At 42.2% G+C, this 27,468-nt stretch overlaps 1 protein-coding gene across 3 annotated transcripts in view; it reads left to right on the top strand.

The window, feature by feature from the left end:
- Nucleotides 1-22,202, top strand: part of LOC130483377 (UDP-glucuronosyltransferase 1A1-like) — a 38,776-nt gene extending 16,574 nt beyond the window's left edge. For 2 of the 3 annotated variants that reach the window (XM_056856131.1, XM_056856132.1), the window contains exons 2-5: nt 11,043-11,174; nt 16,434-16,521; nt 18,011-18,230; nt 21,849-22,202. In XM_056856131.1, the coding sequence (XP_056712109.1) occupies nt 11,043-11,174; nt 16,434-16,521; nt 18,011-18,230; nt 21,849-22,146 (738 nt within the window). In that variant the 3' untranslated portion in view covers nt 22,147-22,202. Of the gene's footprint in view, nt 1-8,813; nt 9,558-11,042; nt 11,175-16,433; nt 16,522-18,010; nt 18,231-21,848 lie in introns of those variants that run through there. The other variant, XM_056856133.1, reaches the window with a different exon arrangement.
- The last annotated feature ends 5,266 nt before the right edge of the window (nt 22,203-27,468 follow it).

Below are 27,468 nucleotides of genomic sequence, written 5' to 3'. Positions count from 1 at the left end.
CTTGGCAACCCTATGAATTAGGTTAGATTTGTATTAAAGTTCTTGTGATTTAATATAATTTTAGGTATTTTTGTAGTTGACATTGATATTTTTCCTCATGTTTTTTTAACCATTTTGGTTACCTGGTTTGTTCTGAGTTTAATTTTTTCTCTTCACCCCCCCCCCCACTTTTGTTTCATTTTTGCTTAATGTCACTTAGTCCACCCTCCAAAGCAGCCATTTTCTCCAGGGGAACTAATCTCAGTCACCTGGAGATCAGTTGTAATTCCAGGATATCTCCAGCCTAGAGGTTGGCGACTTTATGGATGCTGCATGAATGCTTCCAAAAGGAGCTCTAAGATGTGTAGGGTTGCCAGTCTCCAGGCGGAAAAGGCATGCATGAAAAGGAAGCCCCAAAGCAGTCGGCAGGGGTGACCGCAGGGAGACATTCCCAGTTATTGTAACTCTGGCATGAATCCTAGGATGCAGGGTATTTTTGCGCAGCCCCTTTTTATCATTACAATGAGTATGTGAATTTTGTTACTCTTATTTACAGAAGGCTAAATGAGGCTGACCTAGGGTTGCCAGGTCCAGGTTGGGAAATACCTGAAGATTTTTGGGGCGGAGCCTGAGGAGGGTGGGGTTTGGGGAGGGGAGAGACTTCAGTGCCGTAGAGTCCAATTGCCAAAGCGGCCATTTTCTCCAGGTGAACTGATCTCTATCAGCTGGAGATCCGTTGTAATAGCAGGAGATCTCCAGCTAGTACCTGGAAGTTATTCAACATTTAGCAATCACTATGGCTTCTTAAACAAAAACCAATGATATCAATCTTTGTATAAATAAATCATATATTAGTCTTCTGTTTCTTCACAAAGACAACTTCACAAAGACATGGAAGTTGGCAACCCTAGGCTGACCGACTGGGACTGCCTACTAACCCCATGGCTGAAGTCAAATTTGAACCTTGATCTCCCAATCAAAATACAAAGGAGTGTTTCAGCAGTATAGGATGGGTAGAAGGTTAAAAGTTACTGTTTGCAGGCTTGTGGGTGCTTCTTACATAACACACACTTGCACAAGTTTTGCAATCAGTACATTTTACCTTTGCTCCATTGCTTGACCTGTTGCACACATACTTTCCCCTTTCCTTGGGTATTGGTACAAACAAATGAAATCTCGCCTGTGTGAATATCGGAGAAATGTGCTTTGTTAGCTGTTCTAGAGAAGATGTAAGCCTGACTGAGTTTCCAGGCTGTCTCCAAAATACAAGCTATTTTTTAAAAAGCAGATATAAAAGAAAGAGCTGCATAAAAATCAGCTACCAGTAACATTTTAAATTGATTTGAAGGAACAGGGGCGGTCTTTGTGATTCTGGGGCCCCAGGCAAAACTCAAGGCAGAGAATCACTGTGGCAGTGCAGGAAGAGGAAATTTAAGAGATCTCTGGTGGTGGGCCTTCCCCAATAGGGTTGCCAACCTCCAGGTAACAGCAGGAGATCTCCTGCTATTACAACTAATCTCCAGCCGATAGAGATTAGTTCACCTGGAGAAAATGGCCGCTTTGGCAATTGGACTCTATGGCACTGATGACCCTCCCCTCCCCAAACCCTGCCTTTCTCAGGCTCTACCCCAAAAACCTCCCACCGATGGCGCAGAGGGACCTGGCAACCCTATTCCCCAACCACCCTACAGTTGGTTCCCCTCCTGCACACGCTGCCTGAGTCTCCGTTGTAGGGAGGGCATTTTCTGTTGTTTTTGTCGTCTGCTGTCACATTCCACAGAAATGGGGAAAGAACAGTTAAATCCTCTTTGTACTGTCAGTTTGTGCAAGGAAAGAATGGTATCTCTCAGCTGGCCTGCCTGCCTTTCTTCTCTGGGCTAACAACGTGTTATTCTTCCTGGGCATTTCCCCATGCCAGATCACAGAAATGTTCTCCAAGCTCCATGCTTCCCAGGCCTTCCACCCCATGCTATTTTCCTGACCCGAAACAGCCCTGGGAAGCCACTATTTGCTCTGCTTGGGCTGCACTCATACTGATATGGCTACAAATCAGTTTTCTTCCCCCCACCCCAATAAATTTTTATTGGGGGGAAAATCCATACTTACAAACCCACACATACAGTGTTTCAAGCCTTCCAAAGGGAACCGTATATTAACAACTTAATAACAGCTGAGCAATAACATATCATTCTAGGTTATGAAAAATTCATTTGCTTTAAATCAAAGGCTATCATTTTTAACTACATATTTGCATAACTGCTTAATAAATCTCTGAGTATAATTTTATAACGATTTACCATACATATACAGTTAATCAGATTACAAATTGCTAATTCCTGCTTCTAATAAGCCACCTATAAATTCTACCCTTCCTTATTGTTACCTACTGTAACACTCAAATCAATTCAAATCAATCTACTGTACAATATCAGAATTAAAGTTGAGCATAATCATAATAAAGTTTCCATTTCTTCTGAAACTCCCCCTCGGGTCTTCTATTCAGCAAATGCGTCAATTTTGCCATCACTGCATATTTGGCCATTTTCTCTCTCTACATTTCTACCTCGGGGATTTCTACTTGCTTCCGCTACAAATCAGTTGTTCATAACTGAACAAATAGTGGCTGGCCAGGGCTGTTTCAGGTCAAGAAAATCGCACTGGGCGAGGGGGGGAAGATCTAGGTCCCCTCTCCACACTCCCAATCCAAATCGGACCCCTGTGCACCTTGGAAGCAAAGAGTGTGCAGAACACATTGGTGGCCTGACATGGGGAAAATGTAATGTGCCGTTAGGACTAGGGTTGCCAGGTCCCTCTTTGCCACCAGAGGGAGGTTTTTGGGGCGGAGCCTGAGGAGGGCGGGGTTTGGAGAGGGGAGGGACTTCAATGCCATAGAGTCCAATTGCTGAAATGGCCGTTTTCTCCAGGTGAACTGATTATCAGCTGGAGATCAGTAGTAATAGCAGGAGATCTCCAGCTACTACCTGGTGGTTAGCAAAAAAACAATGGTCTATGCTGAAATAACAAAGTTAGTTGTAACAACCAGCATGTGGGCTCAATATTGAAAGTAAGTGGTAAATAAATTGCTATACTACTATATAACTATGCTCTATAATAATGACTCTTTGGATAACAAAAAAATTGGTGTTATTGTCACACACAAATAATCTAGAAGAGTGTTAATTTCACACACATATATGTTACATAAACCTGAACACAATCCCAATATACCATCAGGCATTCCCCCACCCCCCACCCAGAGCTGAAGTACGAAGCAGCAAAGCCACGCCGAGATGGAAAAAAGCAGCAGGGCTGCTCAAGATGGTATATTGGGATTGTGTTCAGGTTTATGTAACATATATGTGTGTGAAATTAACAGTCTTCTAGATTATTTATGTGTGACAACCACACCAATGTTTTGTTGTCCAAAGTCTTGGTTCATTATTATAGAGCGTAGTGATATAGTGGTATAGCAATTTATTTACCACTTACTTTCAATATTGAGCCCACATGCTGGTTGTTACAACTACTACCTGGTGATTGGCAACCCTAGTTAGGACCCATGTCAGAAGGCGGACGGTGGCAAAAGATGCAGGCGGCGGCTGTGTGCTCAGTGGTATCTCTACCCCTCAAATCACGGAGATGTAGAAGATGTAGATGTTCACAAAAGACAAGGGAGTCAGCGGAATAAGTAGGTCCAGCACTAACTCAATCACATTAACTGGCATTGAATGTGTCTGGAAGAAATATCACCTTGCCCAATACCCGGCCATCAGAACATTAATCAAGAATAAGTGATTAATCAGTGTGCCTTTTGGCCACAAAAGAAACCAACTGCACTGTACATATAAAGTGCCAATAAGTCAAGCTAAGTCATAGCAATCCCAGCAAGGGGCTTTCGAGGCAAGTGAGAAGGAGAGGTGTTGTACATTCTGAGTAATGGGCATTGGACATTTATACACAGGCTGCTATATATTTTTGCTATAGAGTATGAAGCGGGCTTTGCCCTGGACCTGTATCAGTAATCTTGTGCAAGTAATTAGTTCTTATCATAAACCCTTTTCCAGGTTGCTGCAATGATTAAATAAGAGCTATTCAGCATTTTGTCCATGCAAAGGGACCTTGATTAGCAAACATTAAAAATAACAAAATATTTTGAGCCCTGGTTTAGTTAATTCTTCCTGTAAAGTATCATGAAGAGGAATTGCTCCTCTTTGTTTCTGGCATATCAACACTTTACTGATGAATTTGATGCAAACTGTTGAATCAAGAAAAACTAACAGAGCCCGCCTTTGAACCTTGTGGAAAAGCAAGTCAAGGGAAATTAAACATTTACAGAATAAAGGGTAAAAAGAACAGATCAGAGAGATAATCACATTTCATGTTGCGTTCACAATGAAGTTTTTAAACCCATTTAACTTCGAATTAAACAAGAGCATGACTGCTAAGAAGACTCCTCTGGGTCAAGGCATCTGCCAGGTACCCCTGTGGCTTTTACTTACTTTCCTTTTCTGGAGCCTTTCAGATGGGGGGAAGGTTTTGGTAATCCCCTTGGATGGCAGCCACTGGCTCAGTATGCGTCTGGTTCTGGAACGCCTTCACCAGAGAGGACACGAAATCGTTGTGATTGCTCCTGATGTAAGCATGAGGATTAAGCCATCCATACATTACACGATGAAAACATTTGCTATGCCCTATGGAGAAGAATACTGGAAAGAGGAAGTCCGAAAATTTGGCCATAAGACTTTCACACAGCAGCCTTTCCTTGAAAAAACAACTGAGATGATTGCAACAATAAGAAATATCTCCACACTTTTCGTCCAGACCTGCAAGCAACTTTTGTACAACAAAGAGATCATTGCTTACCTTGAAGAAAACCATTTAACGTTGTATTTATGGTTCCAGCATCACCATGTGGACAGATCTTAGCTGAGCATTTATCCCTCCCTTCTGTTTACTACTCAGGGTGGATCCCCTGTGGTTTAGAGGCTACTCAGTGTCCAAATCTGCCTTCTTATGTTCCACAATACCTAACAGGCTACGCAGATCATATGGACTTTAATCAGCGGGTGAAGAACTTTCTCATCAGCCCTTTGAGATTCCTGATGTGTTCTCTTCTTTATTCACCATTCAACGCTCTCAGCATGGAGTTCCTGCAGCGAGAGGTGACAGTACGCGAGTTGTATAGCAAGGCATCCATTTGGCTTCTGCGCTATGACTTTGCATTTGAGTATCCCCGGCCTCTCATGCCAAACATGGTCCTCATTGGAGGTATACACTGTGAAAAGAAGGCTGCACTGACTCAGGTTGGAATTGCTCTAAAAGTTACATATATATACAGTTCAGTTTACAACATGTGAGATTATCAGTGAAAACCTATGCACGCTTTCCTAGGAAGTACACCTGAGTAAGATACCAACAAGGGAAAACTGCTCCCCTCACCAGTGGATTCGACTTTCCTATATCCTTAAATGTCTGCAGTAGGCTTAAACCATATCTTTTCAGGATGTCAGAAGTGGAGAATCTAGTGAATTTGAACTTTCCATATCATCTTTTAATTAGGGGGGTTGGATAGGGTAGAAATCCAGGGATGTTCTCTGCTCATTAAGGCATTAAATCACCGTGGTTTTTTTTTTTAAATAATGGAATTTCCATTATTACATGTTATTGAAACATTCTAGCGCTTATCATATTAGATCCAGTGGTTCAGGAACTGCAGGTTAAGAGCTTAGTAACTACAAGACTTTGTAAATGAGAGGTAGGAAGAAAAACTATACCTTTCAAGGTGATTGTTACATCTATTAGTAAACCCTCCTTCTCTAATTTATATAACCTGTTATGCATTTCTGTGTGGGGTTCCCAATAAGAGTTTAAGAAAAAATGGCACAAGGTATTAGAATATGAGGTAGATAATGAGATGTGGACTTTTTTATTGTTCACAGACTTTCTCTGTAATCCTAAATTTGAGGGAAAGTACCATTAAATTGCTGCATTCTTGGCATCTTTTCTCCAGCTAGACAGGCAAGAACTTATACTGGAGTCAATATTCAGTGTTGGTACTGCCATAAACCTCATGTAGATTTCATACATTTATAGTGGAAATGCATTAGTGCAGTGAAATATTGAGAAATGTTTGCGATACTGATTTGTAAAGGAATTATGTGTAATATTGAAAATATAGCGGAATTATGGCACCCACACATATACGTATACATGGCTATAGATAACAGAGCTGGAAACACCGTCTGCTCGGAGAGGTTTGCTGGGACACAAAACAGGAAGAAAGATGGAGGAGATTTGGAAAGGGCCTTGTCTGTCTAACTGAGTGATATAGCCCTTGTGCCTGTTTAATGTATACGATAAACCTAGTTTGGATCTTAAATTGTACTCAGTTGCTTGATACATCAACATAAACATTTTAAGATGCTTTTTACTGGATCAAACCACTGATTCGTCAACCCCAATAAACCTCAGATAAAAGCCTGAAATCCTTAAACTGGAGATGCCAGGGACTGACCCCGGAAATTTCGTTATACAAAGCATGTTTTTTACCTCGAACTACAACCCTTCTCGAAAGTTAATGTTCAACTAGCATACAACGACCTATGACATAACAGGCCGCTCTGAAGCATGCAGGTGGTAGTAGACGCTTAATTCTTGCAGAGAGACAGAGTGAGACGAGAGAGATGCTCCCCACTTTCCACTCCCAGAAGGGGTGTGTTGCAGCGCTGTTGCTTTTCCTGTCTTTGAATTTTACCTCTGGTGGAAAGCTCCTGGTGGTACCCACGGATGGAAGTCATTGGCTGAGTATGCTGTCCGTCCTGAATCAGCTCAAGCAGAACGGCCACGAGATTGTCGTCGTTGCACCTGAAATAAATATGCACATAAAACCATCGGACAATCTTTATACCATGAAAACGTATCCTGTGCCTTTCACAAAAGAAGAGCTCGACGAACCTTTTCGAGGCAATATAAATGGCATGTTTGAAGAGCTCCCTTTTCTAGTTAGGTTTGTTAGAAACTATAACAGGGTGAAAAATATATCTGCTTTGTTTTTTTCCACTTGCACAAGCTTATTATACAATCAAGAACTGATGGAGGACCTTGAGCAGAGCAAATTTGATGCCCTTTTTACAGATCCTGTGATGCCATGTGGACAAATAGTTGCTGAGTATCTGGGTGTCCCTTCGGTATTTTTCTTGCTAGCGATTCCCTGTGGTTTAGACTCTGAAGCACTTCAGTGCCCCAGTCCTCCTTCTTATGTTCCAAGACCACTTACAACGAATACAGACCGGATGACGTTTGCCCAACGTGTGAAGAATCTGCTGTTCCGCATCGCAGAATCCTTCCTTTGTGGTTTTGTTTATTCTCCTTATTCAAATCTCGCTGCAGAGTTTCTTCAAAAAGACATTACTGTCACAGAACTGTTGAGTCATGGATCAGTTTGGCTGATGAAAGAAGACCTTGTATTTAATTATCCAAAACCGTTAATGCCTAATATGATTGCGATTGGAGGGATCAATTGTGCTGGGAAAAAATCCTTAACTCAGGTTGGTAACTCTTGCTATTTTCTTTAAAAACATCAAACTAGGACTCTGAATTTTGTAGATAATTCTTATTAGATGCCGACAATACAATTATACCTGCTGTATATTAGACAAGATGATTTGAAAAGTTTCCAGCAATGGCCACAGCTCAGTGTCTGATTACTTGCATTTAAGGCCTATTGAAATTCACAGGTTTAAACACACCTGGCTCTATAATGGATTGATGACATTATGTATAAAGGATTCAGCTTTGCTGAATCAGCTTTGTGATAATTTAATACTACAAATATAATTATGATTGGAATGTGTTCCAGACATTTCCAGAAAACATTTTGTTCCAGAAAATTAGAGACTGGCCTGTAATTGGCCACCTCATCCCTAGCCAATGAAGGTTTTTGGAGCAGAGGTCTAATAACTGCCTCCTTCAAGGGGAGAGCCCCCTCAATCAGGGAGAAATTAATGTTTTTCCGTAATGGCTCTAATACTTTTTCCTGGCAAGATTTTAAAAGTCATGACGGGCATGAGTCAGGAACACAAGGGGTGGCCCTCACACTTCGAAGGGTCCGGTCAGAATCCATAGGCAGGATCAATCTGAAACTAGCCATAACAAAAAGACAAGCAGGCGCTTCTGACACCTCTAGCTTTGGGAGGAAGTAATTTCTTCTTTGCAGGGTTTGGTTCAAAGATAGCTGCAGCATTTCCTCTGTGCATCACAAGTGGTGTCAAACACTTGCTGGCTGATGTCCTGCTCACTGCATGGGGAAGTTTTCCAGAAGGCACAGATTTCTCAGGAGAAGGTGGAAGAGGAGGAGCCTGGAAATGGCTGAAGATGTTTCCTCTAGTTACAAACTGTGAGAGTTTGTGCTATCTTTGAGGTGTAAGGATGGAGGCGGTTACTTGATCAGCATTCAAGGCCCTTTCCTCTAATTCTTCCTGAAAAGTACCTTGAAGGGAACCAGCCCTCTTTGTTTGATTAATTTGATGCATATCGTTGAATCAAGAAAAACTGACAGAGTCCGCCTTTGACCCTTGTGGAAAAGCAAGTCATGGGAAGTTAAACATTTACAAAATAAAGGGTAAAAAGAGTGGGTCAGGGAGCTACTCACATTTCATGTGGTGTTCACAATGAAGTTTGTAAACCCATTTAACTTCAAATTAAACAAGAACATGACTGCTAAGAAGATTCCTCTGGGTCAAAACATCTGCCAGGTACCCCTGTGGCTTTTACTTACTTTCCTTTTCTGGAGCCCTTCAGATGGGGGGAAGGTTTTGGTAATCCCCTTGGATGGCAGCCACTGGCTTAGTATGCGTCTGGTTCTGGAACAACTTCACCAGAGAGGACACAAAATCGTAGTGATTGCTCCTGATGTACGCTTGAAGATTAAGCCATCCATACATTACACATTGAAAACCTTTGCTGTCCCCTACGGAGAAGAATACATAAAAGAGGAGGTCCGAAAATTTGGCCAGAAGGCTTTTTCACAGCATTTCTTGGCAGAAATGACTGAGATGATTGCAACAACGAGAAATATTACCACACTTTTCTTCAACACCTGCAAGCAACTTTTGTACAACAAAGAGATCATTGCATACCTTGAAGAAAACCAATTTGACGTTGTATTTACAGTTCCGGTGTCACCATGTGGACAGATAATAGCCGAGCATTTGTCCCTCCCTTCTGTTTACTACTCACGGGGTTTCCACTGCGGTTTAGAGGCAACCCAGTGTCCAAATCTGCCTTCTTATGTCCCAGAATACTTCACAGGCTACACAGATCATATGGACTTTAATCAGTGGGTAAAGAACTTTCTCATCAGCCCTTTGAGATTCTTGGTGTGTTCTCTTCTTTATTCATCATACAACATTCTCAGCACCGCGTTCCTGCATCGAGAGGTGACAGTACGCAAGTTGTATGGCCAGGCATCCATCTGGCTTCTGCGCTATGACTTTGCATTTGAGTATCCCCGGCCTCTCATGCCAAACATGGTCCTCATTGGAGGTATACACTGTGAAAAGAAGGCTGCACTGACTCAGGTTGGAATTGCTCTAAAAGTTGCATGTATGCACAATTCAGTTTACAAGATGTGAGATTATCAGTGCAAACCTGAGAACCCTTTCCTGGGAGTAAGACTGGAATATCTGAACAGGTTGGAATAAGCCAGTAGGAAACTGCCTTTACCCTTTGGCATAATATTAGAACTAAGAGCCAGAAGTACATTTACAGGGAGGAGATTTGAAATGAAACATTAAAAAAAAAATTCCCTGTACACAGTTAATTTATGTAACTTTGTTCAGAAGTACCAGTAGTTATGGGTAAATGAAGCTGTGCGAGAAATCTACAAAGTGAGAAACAAACAAACAGCTACTAGATTCCCCTTCTGACTATATTCTGTATATTGCAAGGCCATTGGGGCAGGGAAGAAGAAGAAAAGTTAGTTTTTATATGCCAACTTTTACTACCTTTTAAGGAACAATCAAACTGGCTTACAATCTCCTTCCCTTCCTCTCCCCACAACAGACTTTTTGTGAGGTAGGTGAGGCTGAGAGAGCTCTGAGATAGCTGTGACTAGCCCAAGGTTATCCACCTGGCTTCATGTGTAGGAGCGGGGAAACCAACCCGGTTCACCAGATTAGAGTCCGCCAACCATGCAGAGGAGTGGGGAATCAAACCCAGTTCTCCAGATTAGAGTCCATTGCTCCTAACCTCTATACCACACTGACTCTTTTATATGCTGTGTTTGTACAGGATCAAGATCACAATGTATGAGCAATTAGGTAAGAGACTCACGGTGTCTGTTTTAATGCTAACCCAAACCCTTTAACGCCTAATATTTCAACAGGGTTCGAAGTGCTCCTTTAACAGTAAATGTAGTTAAGACTTCCTAAAACATCAAGGTGTTACCATGGCCCAAGACAGAAAGTTGGGCTGGGTGAACAATCTAACTGACTCTTAGCAGTGCTTTTCCGTTGAGAGTTGAAGGAAATCCCAGCGGTATTAATGATTTGGGAAAATTTGGTTGTGGGTTTGTATTAAAACTGAAGTTACACAATTACACTGAAATTAAACAGGTGAAGTCAGGAAATTAAAACATTATTGAACTGCAGCCATGAGTAGAAAGCAACTTAACGGCACTTAACACACACACAAAAACTCCCAAGGCAAATTTCAATTATTTTACCAATCTAGAAAATGAATGATACCATTACTAAAGGTCAGATTACACTGTTCAACATTTATCATTGTTGCAAATGAACTTAAACATTATCAGATTTTGAAAAGGGTATAGTACTTTTGTGCTCCTGAGTCCTAATTTATGTTCAAAAATTACTGTTGTAATAATCTTGTTACTCTCAATATTTTTTTTGGGTGGTAGAAAGCACTTCTTGAACTGTTTAATATTACCTTCTCTGCATCTATCTGTCAAGATGAGCCATGTTGTTTCAAATTAACCTGTTGCCTAGGTTATGTGATAGGAACGTCACAAATAATTTTCATTGGAAATTTATTTATTTTTGTAGGAATTCGAAGCCATAGTAAATGCATCTGGCGAACACGGCATTGTGGTGTTTTCTTTGGGCTCCATGGTCTCTGAGATTCCAGTGAAAAAAGCCATGGAAATTGCAGAAGCATTGGGAACAATACCCCAGACGGTAAGAGGCAAAAATGGAAAATTATCTAGTGGAATGCATTTATTTGGAGGCCAAGGGAAAAGGTGCCAATTGTCAGCTGCATTATTTATTGAACACATGGAACCAACAGCAAATCAGATAAGGAAATGTTGGGAAGTGAGAGGAGTAAAACGTGGCATGGAAGAAATTAAAACTATGTTATTTGCTAATGATTTAAAGTTGAGTTTAACATAACCTGCAGTGTCACTGAGAGCAGACAGCGAGGAGAAAAGGAGGATGGAAGAATTCAAATAAATGAGGAAAAGAGACTTTTAGAATATTGGTTCAGAACACTCAATATCATGGTTCACATATCCCTATATCTTTATATCTAACCATCAGGGCTGGCCCCGTTGCAAATTTTAAAACATCGCACAGCCAAGCCAGCCAAGCCTAAGAGGTAGGTTTCTCAAACCCAGGAGAACCCCCAGGTTTAAAATCTGAAATGTTAAAAAGAGAGAAGAAGGAACTCCCAAAACCATCAATAGTGATGTTTCTACAGGTGCAGACAATGCAAAAAAACCTATCTGGAGGTCTTCGTCACTTGAGATCTCACAAGGAAGCCTTGCAATATGTGTGTGTGTGTGGGGGGGTCAATATTGGTTGCTAAGGCTTCATTGTTGCAATATGGGTTGCCAATTATTTATTTATGCAGTTATTTAAAATATTTATTAGCTATCTTTCTTCCTACAGAGCTCAAGTCAGCTTACAATATGAATAAAATACCAAAAAAAAATCAAAACATAAAACCAACATTTAAAATCACAATTTAGGACTGCCTTAATTAAACGCAGCCCTAAATTAATCAGTCTTCAGCTGCGTCCTACAGATCAAAAGTGAGGGGGCCAGGCAGGCCTCCCCGGGGAGGTTGTTCCATAATGGTGGGGCTGCCACTGAAAAGGCCCTCTCTCATGTACCCACCAAAAAAGCATCTTTGATTGATGGGACAGTCAGGAGGGCCTCCCCTTGTGATCTTAATTCCCAGGCAGGAACATATGGGAGAAAACGGTCCCTTGGATACCCTGGTCCCAAGCCATGTAGGGGTTTAAAGGTCAGAACCAATCCCTTGAATTGAGATCTGATGAGATTGGGCTAGCCTGGAGCATGAAGCTGCATTCTCTGATCAAACTCGGTGGACTTCTCTACTACAGACACGAGGGGGCGGTGCAACAGGGGTTTGTGTGCATAGCAGGAGAGGGAAAGAAGATGTTGAGTTTTTGGCGTCAGGTATTTCGCAAGTCAGGGCCAACAGCTTTGGTCAGAGCCCACCAAATTTACAGCAGCCACCTTAACAAAGAAGCCCAGAGCAGGACAAAAATTCCAGTTCTTAAAACTTTCTGGAGCTACAGCAGCTGTTTAGCCCAGCATTAGCTGCAAGTTAATGATCTGATCACTGCCCATCTCTTTTCTCCCTTTCCTTAATTCTCTCTAATCCCTGCCTTTCCCGTTTCTGCTTGGTTGTCTTTGATTGCCTTCATCTTCTGTTCCTTCCAATCATGTCCCCTTCTGTGTTTCCCAGCAATGTTGTTATTTATCCTTATTTTTGGGGAATTAAAATTACCCCGAAGTGAAAAGTAAGGATCTGTGCTAATAAATGAAAACAGAACTGATAATTGCAGAAAAAAAGAGTATGCTTTGGGGGAAAGAGTAACGTTCTAAGATAAGCCAACTTTAAATATTATTTTAACTGATGTATTACGAAATGTTCAGCTATATTTTACATATAAGCAAAACGAGATGTTTAGTTGGATCCATTTTTGTAGGTACAATGTTATTTGGACCTTTTCATCAGAAGAGTTCTGCATAGCTTGAATAATTGCATCTTCCTGATTATCACACAAAAAGTGAATCCAGAGCAGTAATATACAGTGTGCTTTATCCTCTTGAAAACCACTTTTGGGGGGATAACTGTGGTAACAGAAAATATACAGTGCACGCATTCAAATGCAGTCGCCCCCCTCCCTTTCTGCAGGTAGGGTTGCCAGGTCCCTCTTTGCCACCAGCGGGAGGTTTTGGGGGCAGAGCCTGAGGAGGGCAGGGTTTGAGGAGGGACTTCAATGCCAAAGAGTCCAAATGGCCAAAGCGGCCATTTTCTCCAGCTGAACTGACCTCTATTGGCTGGAGATCAGTTATAATAGCAGGAGATCTCCAGCTAGTACCTGGAGGTTGGCAACCCTATCTGCAGGTAGTTTCGGTTTGACTGGAAATGGGTTCTGGGGTTCCAACTGAAGCATAGCAGGTGGGGGGTGCTGTCATGCTTTGAGGAGGTTTGCCTTGGAGCTGGGTCGCTCTTGCTGGCCCTTGAAGAGTACCAAGAACTCAGAGGCTGGCAGGGGCTGGAGCCCGGAGGGAGCCCCCTAGCCAGCCAGAGGGATGGGCCCTTGTTTGCCTGCCAGCCCCCTTGCCCTGCAGCATGCAGCCGACCCCTCGTGCTTTGCCGGGAGAGACTTTGCCTTAGGGTTGCCAACTTCCAGGTGGTGGCTGGAGATCTCCCACTATTACAACTGATCTCCAGCCGATAGAGATCAGTTCACCTGGAGAAAATGGCCGCTTTGGCAATTGTGTTGGATGCAAAAGCCAGACCCTGTTCAATGGCACAGACCCACCCAGAACAGGGACGACTCAGGTTATTTTTTTTAGAAGTAAGAGGTATATTTATTTATTCATGCCAGCATAAGAGAGAATGTGGGTCTCTCGACCTAAAACCACATCTCTGAATTATTATTCAAAATGGAGAGATATTTATACACTTCTAGAGTCTATTGTTAGATCAGATTTCATGATGCAGTATAACCTCGTGATATGCCCGCCCCTGAGCTCAATTTACGATTAGTTCACCATCCTGTTTATGCGTACTAGTCAGTATCAGTCTCTGACGCAACCTTTACACCTGTGCAAAAGTTTTAAACTTTTGTTAGGATATACCGCTCCCTACTGGCTTATATAGATAACTACAGCTTATAAGTATTAATTAAACTTGTACCTTTATAGAATAATATTTTCAAATAAATTGAAATTTTACACTTCCCTCAGTTGGACTCTATGGCATTGAAATCCCTTCCCTCCCCAAACCCTTCCCTCCTCAGGATTCGCCCCCCAAAACCTCCAGGTATTTCCCAACCCGGAGCTGGCAACCCTGCTTTGCCTGGCCCCTGCCAACCTACACTTTCCCTCCTGCGGCGCCTAGAGAAGCAGACAGCGAACCAAATCCCACCGCCTGAGCCAAGTGAGGCCGCTGTGCATGCCAAAATTATCAGGGTGAGGGAAAGAGCCTTGTGGAGAGGTTTGAGATTGCCTTTGTGCCTTTCAATCCCTCGAGCATATGAATGCAAGGAGGTTAGTCTCTCTTTGGACAACTGTGCTTTGGTGGTAGTGATTTTCTATCTCCCTGGGTCAGGCCTTGGGAGTGCATGGGGGGGCATCTTTGACTTTTGCCCCAGGCCCCTAGCCTCACTAAGAACATCCCTGAGCAGCAGAGGCAGAACACAGAAAATGTTATAATCTGTTGGAATTGCCGCTATAAAAGTAGGATTAAATCAGTGATGCTCATTCGGTTGCTCAGGAGTAGGGTTGCCAACCTCCAGATAGTGAGCAAAACAAAAACAAAGGCACCTCTGTGCCTATACCGAATAGGTTTGGAAATTAGCACGGGAAAGTGGTACCCAAATGCACATAAACAGGTTGCAAAAAACAAGTCTGTAATGAGTAATAAAGATGGAAAGAACAAAGCAAGTGTACAACATGAAAACTTAGCAACTAAGTGACTGGTTATATACAAATATACAGGTAAGCATGAAACAGTCTATTGGTGTGTATCTGGAGGCAAAAAGTCCTCTTCTGAGTTTCAACACTAGTATCCCATTGGGAACCTGTTGACAGTGCTGCTGCAGAATGTTGAATTGAAATGGACTTGTATATGTAATTGACTTACTACAAAATGAATGATGCAATGTGGGGCTGAAGAAACGAATGTGAAACGGCCGTCCCCTAGCTTTTGGATTTATACCTACTATTGGATATCCTGTTGAACTGATTAATTTTGAAACTCAGAAGAGGACTTTTTGCCTCCAGATACACACCAATAGACTGTTTCATGCTTACCTGTATATTTGTATATAACCAGTCACTTAGTTGCTAAGTTTTCATGTTGTACACTTGTTTTGTTCTTTCCATCTTTATTACTCATTACAGACTTGTTTTTTGCAACCTGTTTATGTGCATTTGTGTACCACTTTCCCGTGCTAATTTCCAAACCTCCAGATAGTGGCTGGACGTCTCCTGCGATTACAACTGATTTCCAGTCAACAGAGATCAGTTTGCCTGGAGAAAATGGCCGCTTTGGCAATTGGACTCTATGGCATTGAAGTCCCTTCCCTCCCCAAACCCCGCCCTCCTCAGGCTCCACCCCAAAAATCTCCCACCAGTGGCGAAGAGGGACCTGGCAGCCCTACTCTGGAGCCAACTGTGGCTCTTCTGAGCACAGCTTCCCTTGTCACCATGTTCCAGGGAAGTGGGCGATTTCTTTAGAAATTGGAATCATCTCCTCATTACTAAGTGCCCAAAACAAAACTGTTGCTTTTTTAATTTTTAAAACACAACACAACTTGTCTATGCTGATTTAATCAAGGTTGTCCAGATGTAGGAGTATATGAGTCTGGGTCAAGTAGCTGGATGAGGTGGTGGAACGTGGCATACCACTGTTGAAGGTTAACTCATAAAACAAAACTCCCAGTAGTGGGGAAAGATAACCCTTCACGTTCAGATGTACTCTGGTAATTAAAAGGGTTCTATTATACATATATTATTACTTGTGTGTGTTTAGTTAGCACACAGGCCACGTATAGATAGGGTTGCCAGGCCCTTTTTCGCAAAGGAGGTTTTTGGGGTGGAGCCTGAGGAGGGCAGGGTTTGGGGAGGGACTTCAGTGCCATAGAGTCCAATTGCCAAAGTGGCCATTTTCTCCAGGTGAACTGATCTCCATCGGCTGGAGATCAGTTGTAATAGCAGGAGATCTCCAGCTAGTACCTGGTGGTTGGCAACCCTATGCATAGACCTGTGGCCCTTTTGGCTGAGTGTAATTACGAATGTGGCTCTCTGTGATCCACAGAGTGAGAACCAATGGATTAAATGTGTGTTTTTTTGGGGGGGGGGTTCTTTTCTCACTACTCCTTTGAAGGAAAAAAAAATCAAAACTGGCAAACATTTCATTCCACATTATTTTATATTTCCGAATCCATGAAGGTGCTGTGGAGGTACACTGGAGAAGTGCCCCCCAACCTTGCGAAGAACACCAAACTTGTCAAGTGGCTTCCGCAGAATGATCTACTTGGTATGTCTGGACCAAAAATTATTTTGATGCAGCCCCACCCCCCAATCATGAACATCATAACTAATTCTCAACATGGCCCCAGAAGCGGATACTTAAATCCACAGACTACACAAATGATGGTTTTCAGATGAATATTAAAAGTTCAGGTTTTGTTTGAAGCTTTTTCTATTTCTTATAATCCACTTTGAAAGTTCTTTCAGGCTCCTTTCCATTCCTGTTCAGCTGGCCTAGAGTTAGAAATTATTACTCAAAAAGAAAATGTCCTGCTATTTCCATCAGATAGTCTTTTCCAGTAGAAGGATGGGGTTGATCATAATTTAGGTGAGGGTGCTTTGAATTGTGGCCCCCTAACACCTGACTTTGCACAGACAATGCAAATATTTGACATAAGCTTGTTTTAAAAATATACCTGATGTGGTTCTCACTGCAGGACATTAGAAGATGGAGGCTTTAGGGTTGCCAACTACCTGGTGAAAAAAATGTCCTGCCCCTTTAATAGAAGCTTAATGAGTGGAAATGGTCAGGTGAAGCTTTTCGTGACATGGAAGAAAATAACATCATGTGGTGAATAACATCCCATTAAGCCTCTATTAAAGGGACAGGATGCTTCCCTCCCAGTCACAGGTTGCTGGCAACCTTGGGAGTCTTCCATGGAGTATACATGGTGCCAGAGCAGGAGGAGAGCAGGGTTTAGGGCCTGCAAAAATGTTGTCAAACTGGGGAGGTCCCTACATTACTATCATTTCAGAACCACAGTTCTAGACTCATGCTATAGAACAAACCAGGGACAAATCTGCAGTAGCAGGTCTGGTCCTGTCCAGTTTAGAATCAAAGAGTTGGAAGGGGCCATACAGGCCGTCTAGTCCAACCCCCTGCTCAATGCGGGATCAGAGCATCCCTGAAAAGTGTTCGTCCAGCTGCTGCTTGAAGACTGCCAGTGAGGGGGAGCTCACCACCTCCCTAGGCAGTTGGTTCTACTGCTGAACTACTCTTATTGTAAAAAATATTTCCTAATATCCAGCCGGTACCTTTCCACCCACAATTTAAAACCATTATTGCAAATCCTATCCTCCGCCGCTGATAGGAACAGCTCCCTGCCCTCCTCTAAGTGACAGCCTTTCAAATACTTAAAGAGAGCAATCATGTCCCCCCTCAAACGTCTCTTCTCCAGACTAAATATTCCCTTCCCAAGTCCCTCGGCCTTTCCTCATAGGGCTTGGTCTCCAGGCCCCTTGAATCCTCGTCACTCTCTTCCACACCCATTTGTGATGGTGAAACGGTCCTCCTAACTTCCCCTGCCACCTTGATCAGCACTTTCCTACCCTCTGAACAACATACACAACAGCTGAGCTTCATCACTGAGGTTTTGTTAACGTTGGCTGCATCTGTAATAATGCCTTTCTACCATATATATTAGAGGAGATGTGTAGAGACCAGCAATCTATTCAACTCAGTTTCATTTCCCCAACTATCTTTCTTGCTCCTACAGCTCATCCGAAAGCCAGAGCCTTTATCACCCACGCAGGCTCCCACGGGATTTATGAAGGAATCTGCAATGCAGTCCCAATGGTGCTGATGCCCCTTTTTGGAGATCAGATGGACAACGCCAAGCGGATGGAATCTCGGGGAGCAGGAGTGACCCTCAATGTACTTGAGATGACTTCCAAGGACCTCTCTGATGCATTGAAGGCTGTTATTTATGATAAAACGTGAGTAGTGAAAGGCATTATGGCACCAAACTCATTTACGGGCGAGTCTTAAATACAATTATAATTAAATATCCCACTTTGGGAGGGAAGGCAGCATGGAATAGCCTGATCTCATCAGATCTCAGAAGCTAAGCAGGGTCGTCCCTGGTTAGTATTTGGATGGGAGACCACCAAGGAATACCAGGGTTGCTGTGCAGAGGAAGGCATTGGCAAACCACTTCTTTTAGTCTCTTGCCTTGTAAACCCCATAAGGGGTTGCCATAAGTTGGTTGTGACTTGACGGCACTTTACACACAAACAAAGTCACCATTTTACAGAGAAATAGAATTGATCCACTATTGGGATACCTGTGATTGGCATTTCCTTCTGCTTTTTCTTTTCTTCCTTTTCTTTTTTTGCCTTTCTTTCCTTGTTTCTTTATTTCATCAGTGCCCCTTCCATTGGCAAGTACTAATCATTCAGAAATATATGGCTGTGGAAATTAAAAAGTGCACGGTTTCAGGTAAAAGGCAAACATTCAACATTTCTTTCAGTAAAGCCTTTGTTACTGCTGCTTTGGTTCTCCAATTGAACACATGATCCCTGACACCAGTCATTTGCAAACTGTGCTCTGGAAAAATTCAGGGTTCATCAGAAGTTAATCAAAGCGATGTTCATGAGATCAATATTAGTAGCATCCAAGTGTTCTTCAAAACCTGATATCAGTATACCTGATACTAGGGACCTTTCCCATAAACGTTTAGGTGTAGAAGTAGAGTTGCCAACAATTTGTGAGGGGGGGGGGGGAGCATCCTGTCACTTTAATAGAGGCTTAATAGGATTATATTTATCATGGGATGAAAAGTTTCACCTGCCCGTTTCCAACCATTAAGCCTCTATTAAAGGGATAGGACATTTTTTTCACCAGATAGTTGGCAACCCTATAAAGAAGAATTTTTTCAATGTGTTTTTGAAGGCACCTTCAGGTCATGCAATGTCCATGGTCCATGTAATTTTTTTGGCCTAGAACATGCTACAGATTGTTCTGCAACATATGGGGGCTTCATTCCTGGCACACATGCATAAATTCCTTGGCAGACTGGTTGATGTGTATTCTGTACACAGTAATTGGTAGGCAGAATTATTCACATTAACCTAATTCAATCAAGGAAAGAACTGCATGTCTTGTATTTTCATTGGGTATAGGCCTAATTCAGAAACAAAATGAAGGGAAGCCCTTTCTCTGTAAGTTCTTTGATAACATCCAGTTTTCCTTTCCAAACACGTGGGCATTCGCTTACTCATCAGCATAACATTCCTTAGTTTATGTTTTCAGATGTCAAAAACTGGAATTTGATCTTGCATTCAAATAGTGTGAGCAAAATAGTAGCTGAGATCAGCAAATGACAACTAAATAGTAGTATTCCTTTTAAAATATAATCTTTAACGAGTCCAAGCAAAATGGATGGGTTAAAAGATATCCAATAATTATGCTGCTAGTTTGAAGTATATCTTCCCAATAGCTGTATGTCACTAAATGTGCATAGAAATTCCTATGCTAAATTTTAATACATTTTAAAAATCTGGAATGTATTAATAAGCAATGAGGTACCGTACTTACAAATAAGATTCTTCATCAGTTCTACCATCTTGGGCTCATCTTCTTCTTGTCAGCTGTGCAGGTCCAAAAGAAAAATCCAGAAACCCAAAACACAATCCACATGATACCTTTTATTAGGACTAACCAAATATTAGGCGCATTTAGTTTGGTCCTAATAAAAGGTATGTGTTGTGGGGTTTTGGATTCAGCCACTTGTTCATCCTCTGGTGTACCTATACCAACTACTTGTAAGTTACAGCCTTATACCTTTAATTTGTATTTGATGGGACAAATGAGGCTCGGAATCATGGCAGAATTTAATAATCATTTGGCCCATGTGTCAGGACTGCCCTTCTATTCTCCGCACTGTACAAAGAGGTCAGTCCCTGCACAAAATAATAAATGGACACAAATCTGACACTAAAAATAGAAACTTTAAGTCACTATTCTCCTACAAAAGAACTTCAAAGGGAGGGGATGCAAAGGGTAATTGCTGAGTTCACATTCACCAAGAAATTTAACACTATGTCTCAGCCACATCTTAACAGGGCTCTGTCATTTCTCACCCACCAAAGGTGCTAATATCTTGTACGTCCCAGCACTTTAAAATGTTAATTACAGCAGTGGTACCTCTGAAACTTCCTATTCTGTCTGCTTATCTCATTTCATCCTGAACTAGGTTTTACATTTTGTCTAACCCCTTATGAAGTTTTAAAGGCAGAGGTGGTTTGCCAGTGCTTTCCTCTGCCCAGCAACCCTGGTCTTCTTTGGTGGTCTCCCATCCAAATACTAACCAGGGCTGACCCTGCTTAGCTTCCGAGATCGGGCTGTACCATGCTGCCTGCCCTCCCAAAAAGGCAGGATATAAATGTTTAAATAAATAAATAAAATAAAAGTTTCCCTTCCTTCCCTTGCTTGCAGCTTTTAAATCCCCCTCCCCTGATAAAAAAAATCCCATTACTGCAAATGTAACTTTCATTTAATTCAAACTTAAAGAGGGATATCAAAAGAAATCCTTTTCCAGTTAAACAACTGAGGGAGTTCAAGTCTTTGAAAGTGTGATCCCACCTTGTAGTACTTATATTTCTGTGCAAAAGAATGCTTTGCTAAGACTGAAAAATGTTTGGAAACACACAAGCATGCCACAAGAGGGTGAAAGTCATTAAAGGTCCCAAAAGGAAACTAAGTAGCTCACTTCTCCCCGTAACACATTTGATACAGCAAAAACTATGGCCTTTTATGCATGGCTGTTTCCCTCATGGTCACCCCTCCAATGGCTTCGGGTCTTTGTGTTGATTATGCATGCCATTTCTAACCGTCAGAGGTCCCCTCGCTCTCCCCTGTGTTTCCCCGCGTTTTGCCCACGTTTTCAAATTCGAGATAAAACAGATCTCTAAAAATGCAGGCAAAACACAGGGAAATGCAGGGGGAGAGCGAGGTGACCTCTGGCGGTCGGAAACTGCATGCATAATCAACACAAAGACCCAAAGTCATCGGAAGGGTGACAACGAGGGAAATAGCCATGCATAAAAGGCCTATGTTAATGAGTGTAAGACATTAAAAACCTGTGTTTTCCCAGGGATAAGGGGGGGGAGAAAAAAAAGAAGGGGGAACCTCTGATAGAAGACAGAAAAAAATGTGCACAGCACCATAGGTTGCAAGGCGTTTATCTAATAACTTGTAGCTACTCCAAAATTTTACAAAATAGTAGTAACAACAAAGGATCAAATAAATTGCAAAACGTATTACAGTATACAAATAATGAGCAAACGCAAAAAGCAAAAGCAAAAACCCAGACCCGCAACAGTGACAGTGTCTGCCGCCTAGTATTCCCAGGGATAAGGGCTATTTCATCAATGAGGTTTACTCCCTGGTAAGTGTTCTTGCTAATCTGGATATCTGATGAAGTGTTATGCAGAATTAAAAAAAAAAATTCTACAGGATTCCTGTTTATTTCAGAAATGTTCCGAAAGCAGCACCGCTGATCAATGTACATAAAGAGGTTCTGAGTATCCCATTATCTTTCACAATGCTTTTAGGTACAAAGAGAATATCATGCGTCTTTCAGCCCTCCACCTGGACAGGCCCATCCACCCGCTCGACCTGGCTGTACATTGGGTGGAATTTGTGATGAAGCATAAGGGTGCTCCTCATCTGCGGCCAGCAGCCCACGACCTCAACTGGATCCAGTACCATTCCCTTGATGTTATTGCCTTTCTCTTGGCCGTGGTCCTCCTTGTGCTCTTCATCTCACTGAAGTGCTGTCTTTTCTGCTTTAGGAAGTGTTTCTGCAAAAAAGGAAGATTGAGCAAGAAAAGCAAATCAAAATCCCAGTAAAAGAGGGGGTTGGGAAGAGATGAAGGGAATAAGCTTTGTCCTTATTGATTCTAAGGCACCCCTTATTGATCTCAGAATTCTGGGGGGCCAATTCCCTCCTTTTTTTTAAAGTACAGGGACTTGCATGGGTCACCCCCACTACTTACATATGCATACAAGCATTTTGACCAATGAAACAATGAATATTACCAACTTGGATTTCCAATGGATCTGTAAATTTCAAGGCTCCAGACTCCTGCAGTTCATAGATATAAGAGGGGATAAATGATCTGCATTACTTATTAAACAAGTTATTTCAGTGCATATGTAGGAATGGGAGCTACTAATTCTCAAACTAGTAATATTGACAAACTAGATTAACCAAGAAGAAGCATTTTCAAAGTGTAAATGCCTCCAAAGATTAGGGTTGCCAGCACCGGGTTGGGAAATACCTGGAGATTTTGGGGGTGGAGTCTGAGGAGGGTGGGGTTTGGAGAGGGAGGGACTTCAATGCCATAGAGTCCAATTGCCAAAGTGGCCATTTTCTCCAGGGGAACTGATTTCTATCACTTAGAGATCAGTTGTAATACAGGAGGTCTCCAGCCACTACCTGGAGGTTGGAACCCTACCAAAGATGCATCATCCCTTTGAAACAGCGGGTTAGCATTTGTGGTTCTTCGAAACATATTAATTTAATAAATTGTGTCAAACTGAAAAGCCTGTGGAAGATAATTAGTGTAATTTAAGGTTGTGGTTTACAGATTACAAGTATTAATGGAGTTAGAACAGGTCTTTCTTTCCCCTTTACCTTTGCCGTTGCTATGATGGATTTGTATTCTCTTCTTCAAGAAAAAGAGTACTATGAATTTATTTTTATCAGGCTGTTATTCATTCTGTACCAGGACTCTCATTTTTGAATGCCTGTTTACCAAAAGCAATCTGTGACGATTGGATGAAAACTGATAAAAATAATATATTGAAACATTGCCTTGGGTTGTTCAAAGCTCTTCACATAAATTATCCTTGTTCTCATAAATCCTTGGGTTGTTAGTGGCATGAACACCCCAACCACCAAGGCACAACTTTTGATTAGGCTGGCAGCATCTTGGCTAGGCACAAGCACAATTATTATTCAAATAAATAATTTCTTGAACAGTATTTGCCATGCTATCAAACCGAACATGTTTTAATGTGAAAATTGTGTTGATAAGCACTGTTCAGCTGCTGTATAAATCCAAATGGACCAATGCGGTAAACTCCACTAGTCTTTGCAACAGATAGTCTGCAAATAAATCTCAAATGATAACGAGTAGTCCTTTTTTCCTTAAGTGGGGGAGGATGGGCTAGATCAGTTGTATCCGAGCCTGGATTTTGTGTGCTGGAAACACCTTTGGCCTGATACACTGCAGCTGTGATCAACAAAAATAATTCAGTATCATCTATGAGCCATTTCTAAGAATGTATGTCCATATTATGAGCATTCATATAATTAATAAAAGCATACCAAACCTGCTGAAGTTATTTTCCAGAATCATCATGAGACCTTGGCTGTGTTGCAAGACATATCTAACCATTCTGAATTAGAAGGGAGGGTGAACAGGGTCTCCGTTGCAATACTCCACTAACAGTGCAATACTATGCAGAGTAATTCCATTGAAATGAATGGGCTTAGACTGGAGTAACTCTCTTTAGGATTGCACTGTTAGTCTTACACTGGGACAGGATCTTGCAGAACTAGTTGTAGAGCCAGCGGGGTGTAGTGGTTAAGAGCAGTGGTTTGGAGAGGTGGACTCTGATCTGGAGAACCGGGTTTGATTTCCCACTCCTCCACATGAGCAGCGGAGGCTAATCTGGTGAACTGGGTTTGTTTCCCTGCTCCTCCACATGAAGCCAGCTGGGTGACCTTGGGCTAGTCACACTCTCTCAGCCCCACCTCCCTCACAGGGTGTCTGTTGTGGGAGGGGAAGGGAAGGTGATTGTAAGCTGGTTTGATTCTGCCTTAAGTGGTAGAGAAAGTTGGCATATAAAAACCTACTACTACTACTCTTCTTAGCTGAAACTGCCTGTTGAGATCTCTGTGGAACAGCCTGGGATAGCTCTCATGTCGCAATTGGCTACAATGCAATGTATTTCCATTGGCAGGGTGGATCACATAAGACTTTGGATCAAACTATATTCAACATGCTGTTTGACTGTTACATCAAGTCTATAGCCACCATTTTAATTTTATCTGGTTTCGGGCTTTCAGCAGAAATTACGTCTCCTACAAATGTCAGTTCTCTTACACCAAAACTAATTTCTGTCCATTCATTTTTAAGTTTGCGTCTCTTGTGGCATCCAGGACTTCCCAAAGTCATCAGTCAGGGTTCTTTTTAATTGTACACCAAACTAGAATATCATTGATTGGTGTTTCCACTCCACAGATGGGCTCTGTAGCAAGTTAAGGTTTTAAGACAGACTTCTAGGGTAGATGCAATGCCAAATGGTAAGGCATATAAATCTAGACCAGTGGTTCCCAAAGTGGGCAGTACCACCCCCTGGGGGTGGGTGGGATTACCTAGGGGGGCACTAAAAGGCAAGAGGGCAGCAGGGGGCGCTAGAGGTGGGTCCCTTCAACTGTGTTGTTCACTAATTTACAATAGATCAGGCTATGGCACCATGCTGGCAAATTTAGTGGAAACTATCAGAATTTTCCCCCAGTCATTGAAGAGCTGGTACCACTGGATCAAGTTCATCAGTTTTGTTGAATAAATGTCAACTAAAACATTTTAATTTTATTTTGAATAGACGTGCAATTGTTACTGTTTGGAAATGTTATTGTTATCTTCTTTACTGAGTCATGAAAACCCCTATTTTGAATAATGCTTTTTATAGGATAGGGTTGGGGGCACTGGGGTTGAGTTTGTGGAACCAGGGGGGCGGTGGCCCAAAAGTTTGGGAACCACTGATCTAGACCATCCAACTGGAGTAATAAACCTACAGTTTGAGACATCTTTGTTGACTTCAACTGCCAAAATCCAGGTTGGGAAACAACTCCTGGAAATTTGGGGAAGGAGCCTGGGGAGGACAAGGACCTCAGCAGGATAGAGTGCCATAGAGTCCACCCTCCAAAGCATCCATTTTCTCCAGGGGAACTGATCTATGTAGTATGGAGATGAGCTGTAATTCTGGGGGAACACCAGATCTCACCTGGAGGCTGGCATCCCTACAAAATCCTGAAGAATTCAATGTTCTAAACTGTTGTGCATTTGCAAACTGGGCCATTTCCTCCTCTTCGGTTGGCCATTTGAAGTCCTCTCTTTTGATTGCCATATTGAGACTTCTTGAATCCAAAGATATATGTAACAGGCCATTATGCTGCTCCACAAGCACTGAAGAGTTTATCCAGTCTGTTCTTTGATTTTTTTAAAAACAATTTGCATACAAGTCATCAATCTCTGTGAGCTCAGATTTCAATTTCTCCCAGAGCTCAAACAGCACTTCCCTGCACAGGTGTGCAAAAAGGAGGTAATACCTTCTTTATCTGAATAGAGCGCTGAACTGGCAACAGCCCAGCCCCAGCCCTGTAAACAAATCCTGGTTATGCTTGTGTGAGTGCCTCGTTCCCTTGGTTAGAACTGTAATGCAAATACACATGTAGCCAGATTTCATTTTTCATAAGCTTCTAAGCCTTGTATAGGTGTCACATTCTTGGGTGTACAATAATGAACAAGAACTTATGCACAACATTTTTGTATTTGGCACTAGCAATGCAGCTTCCCAATACCAGGACATATGTTCCAGAGTAACCCGCACCTTTTGTTTTTGTTGATCCCAGTTCTGGCCTTACTGATAACCTTTATAATCCTGTTCAGATAACACTTTAACTTGAGCCCAGGTGTCCAGATTAAATGTGATAACTCTCATTCATCTCCACTAGCAGAATCTAATCCCTGCAATCGGTTTTTCTTGCTTCTGCTATGTCAACATAAAGCTCCTGATCCAAAGTATCTTCAACTGCGTGTACTTGATACTTAGGGTTGCCAACCTCCAGGTAGTAGCTGGAGATCTTCTGCTATTACAACTGATCTCCAGCCGATAGAGATCAGTTCACCTGGAGAAAATGGCTGCTTTGGCAATTGAACTCTATGGCATCGAAGTCCAGCCCTCCCCAAACCCCGCCCTCCTCAGGCTCCACCCCAAAACCTCCCGCCGGTGGCAAAGAGGGACCTGGCAACCCTATTGATACTTTTGTGTGTGTGCTGTGACCAAGCAGCATATTGTAAAATGATTGTGCTTCCCACAGTTAACACAAGGCTTTTAAAATGCCTTGCGCTATTTAGGATCATGATGCATTCCACAAGTTTTGCATCCTTGCCTCTTTTCCATTTTCACCCAAGTAATTGCTAGTGAGCCCTGACTTGGATGGCCCAGGCTAGCCTGATTTCGTCAGATCTCAGAAGCTAAACAGGGTAAGCCCTGGTTAGTATTTGGCTGGGAGACCACCAAGGGATACCAGGGTTGCTGGGCAGAGGAAGGCACTGGCAAACCACCTCTCTGTTAGTCTCTTGCCATGAAAACCCCAAAAGGGGTCGCCATATCTCGGCTGCGACTTGGCGGCACTTTACACACACACACACACACACACACACACACACACACAATTGCTATGAGAAAGCTATTTTTGTTTTTGAAGATGCCCACCTTGCACTTTGCTCCTTTAAGTTAAGGAGATGGACAGCACCTTCAGATGAATCCATGTCTTTGGCTTTTGTCTTGGGGTAAATCTCCCTCATATAACAGCTGTTCTCTGAGGAGATAATCTCTGATTCCACAGTCAACTCTGTCCCTTATCAGAGATTTTCAGTTCACCAGAGCCACAGTGTTTACTAAGCCTTCTTAATTCTGTAACATGGTGGTCCATCCTTTGACCTGCTTTTTGCATGCATGCAAACATTTTCCTTCCAAAGTGCCATTCCTCCTAGGCACGCAATATTCTTTAGCGATGTCTGTTATTTAGTTTCATTCTTTCATCTTCTGCAAACCCAGAATTATTATAAACATCCAAATCCTCCTCCCCGGCAATATACAGAAAATTGAGGATCTGATTTTATCACTTTTATCTTCTGCTGCTACAGCTGCGAAGTAGAGTTACAAACTTTGTCTAAATATTTTCAAATTTTCTGAAATATCCCCTTATAAATTCAGGCCCAACAATAGTTGCAACATATCTGTGAGGTTCCTGCTATTCAGCAGGACTTACACAAAATTGCGCACAATCCTGAAGGGGGGGAGGCAAAGCTCCTTAGGAGCGGTGTGACCCCATGCCGGCATTACTGGGTTTTATATTTGGTTAATATAGCA

The sequence above is a fragment of the Euleptes europaea genome, chromosome 10, assembly GCF_029931775.1.
Source record: "Euleptes europaea isolate rEulEur1 chromosome 10, rEulEur1.hap1, whole genome shotgun sequence".
NCBI classification, from domain to species: Eukaryota; Metazoa; Chordata; class Lepidosauria; order Squamata; family Sphaerodactylidae; genus Euleptes; species Euleptes europaea.
This window is presented reverse-complemented; position numbering and strand designations above follow the sequence as displayed.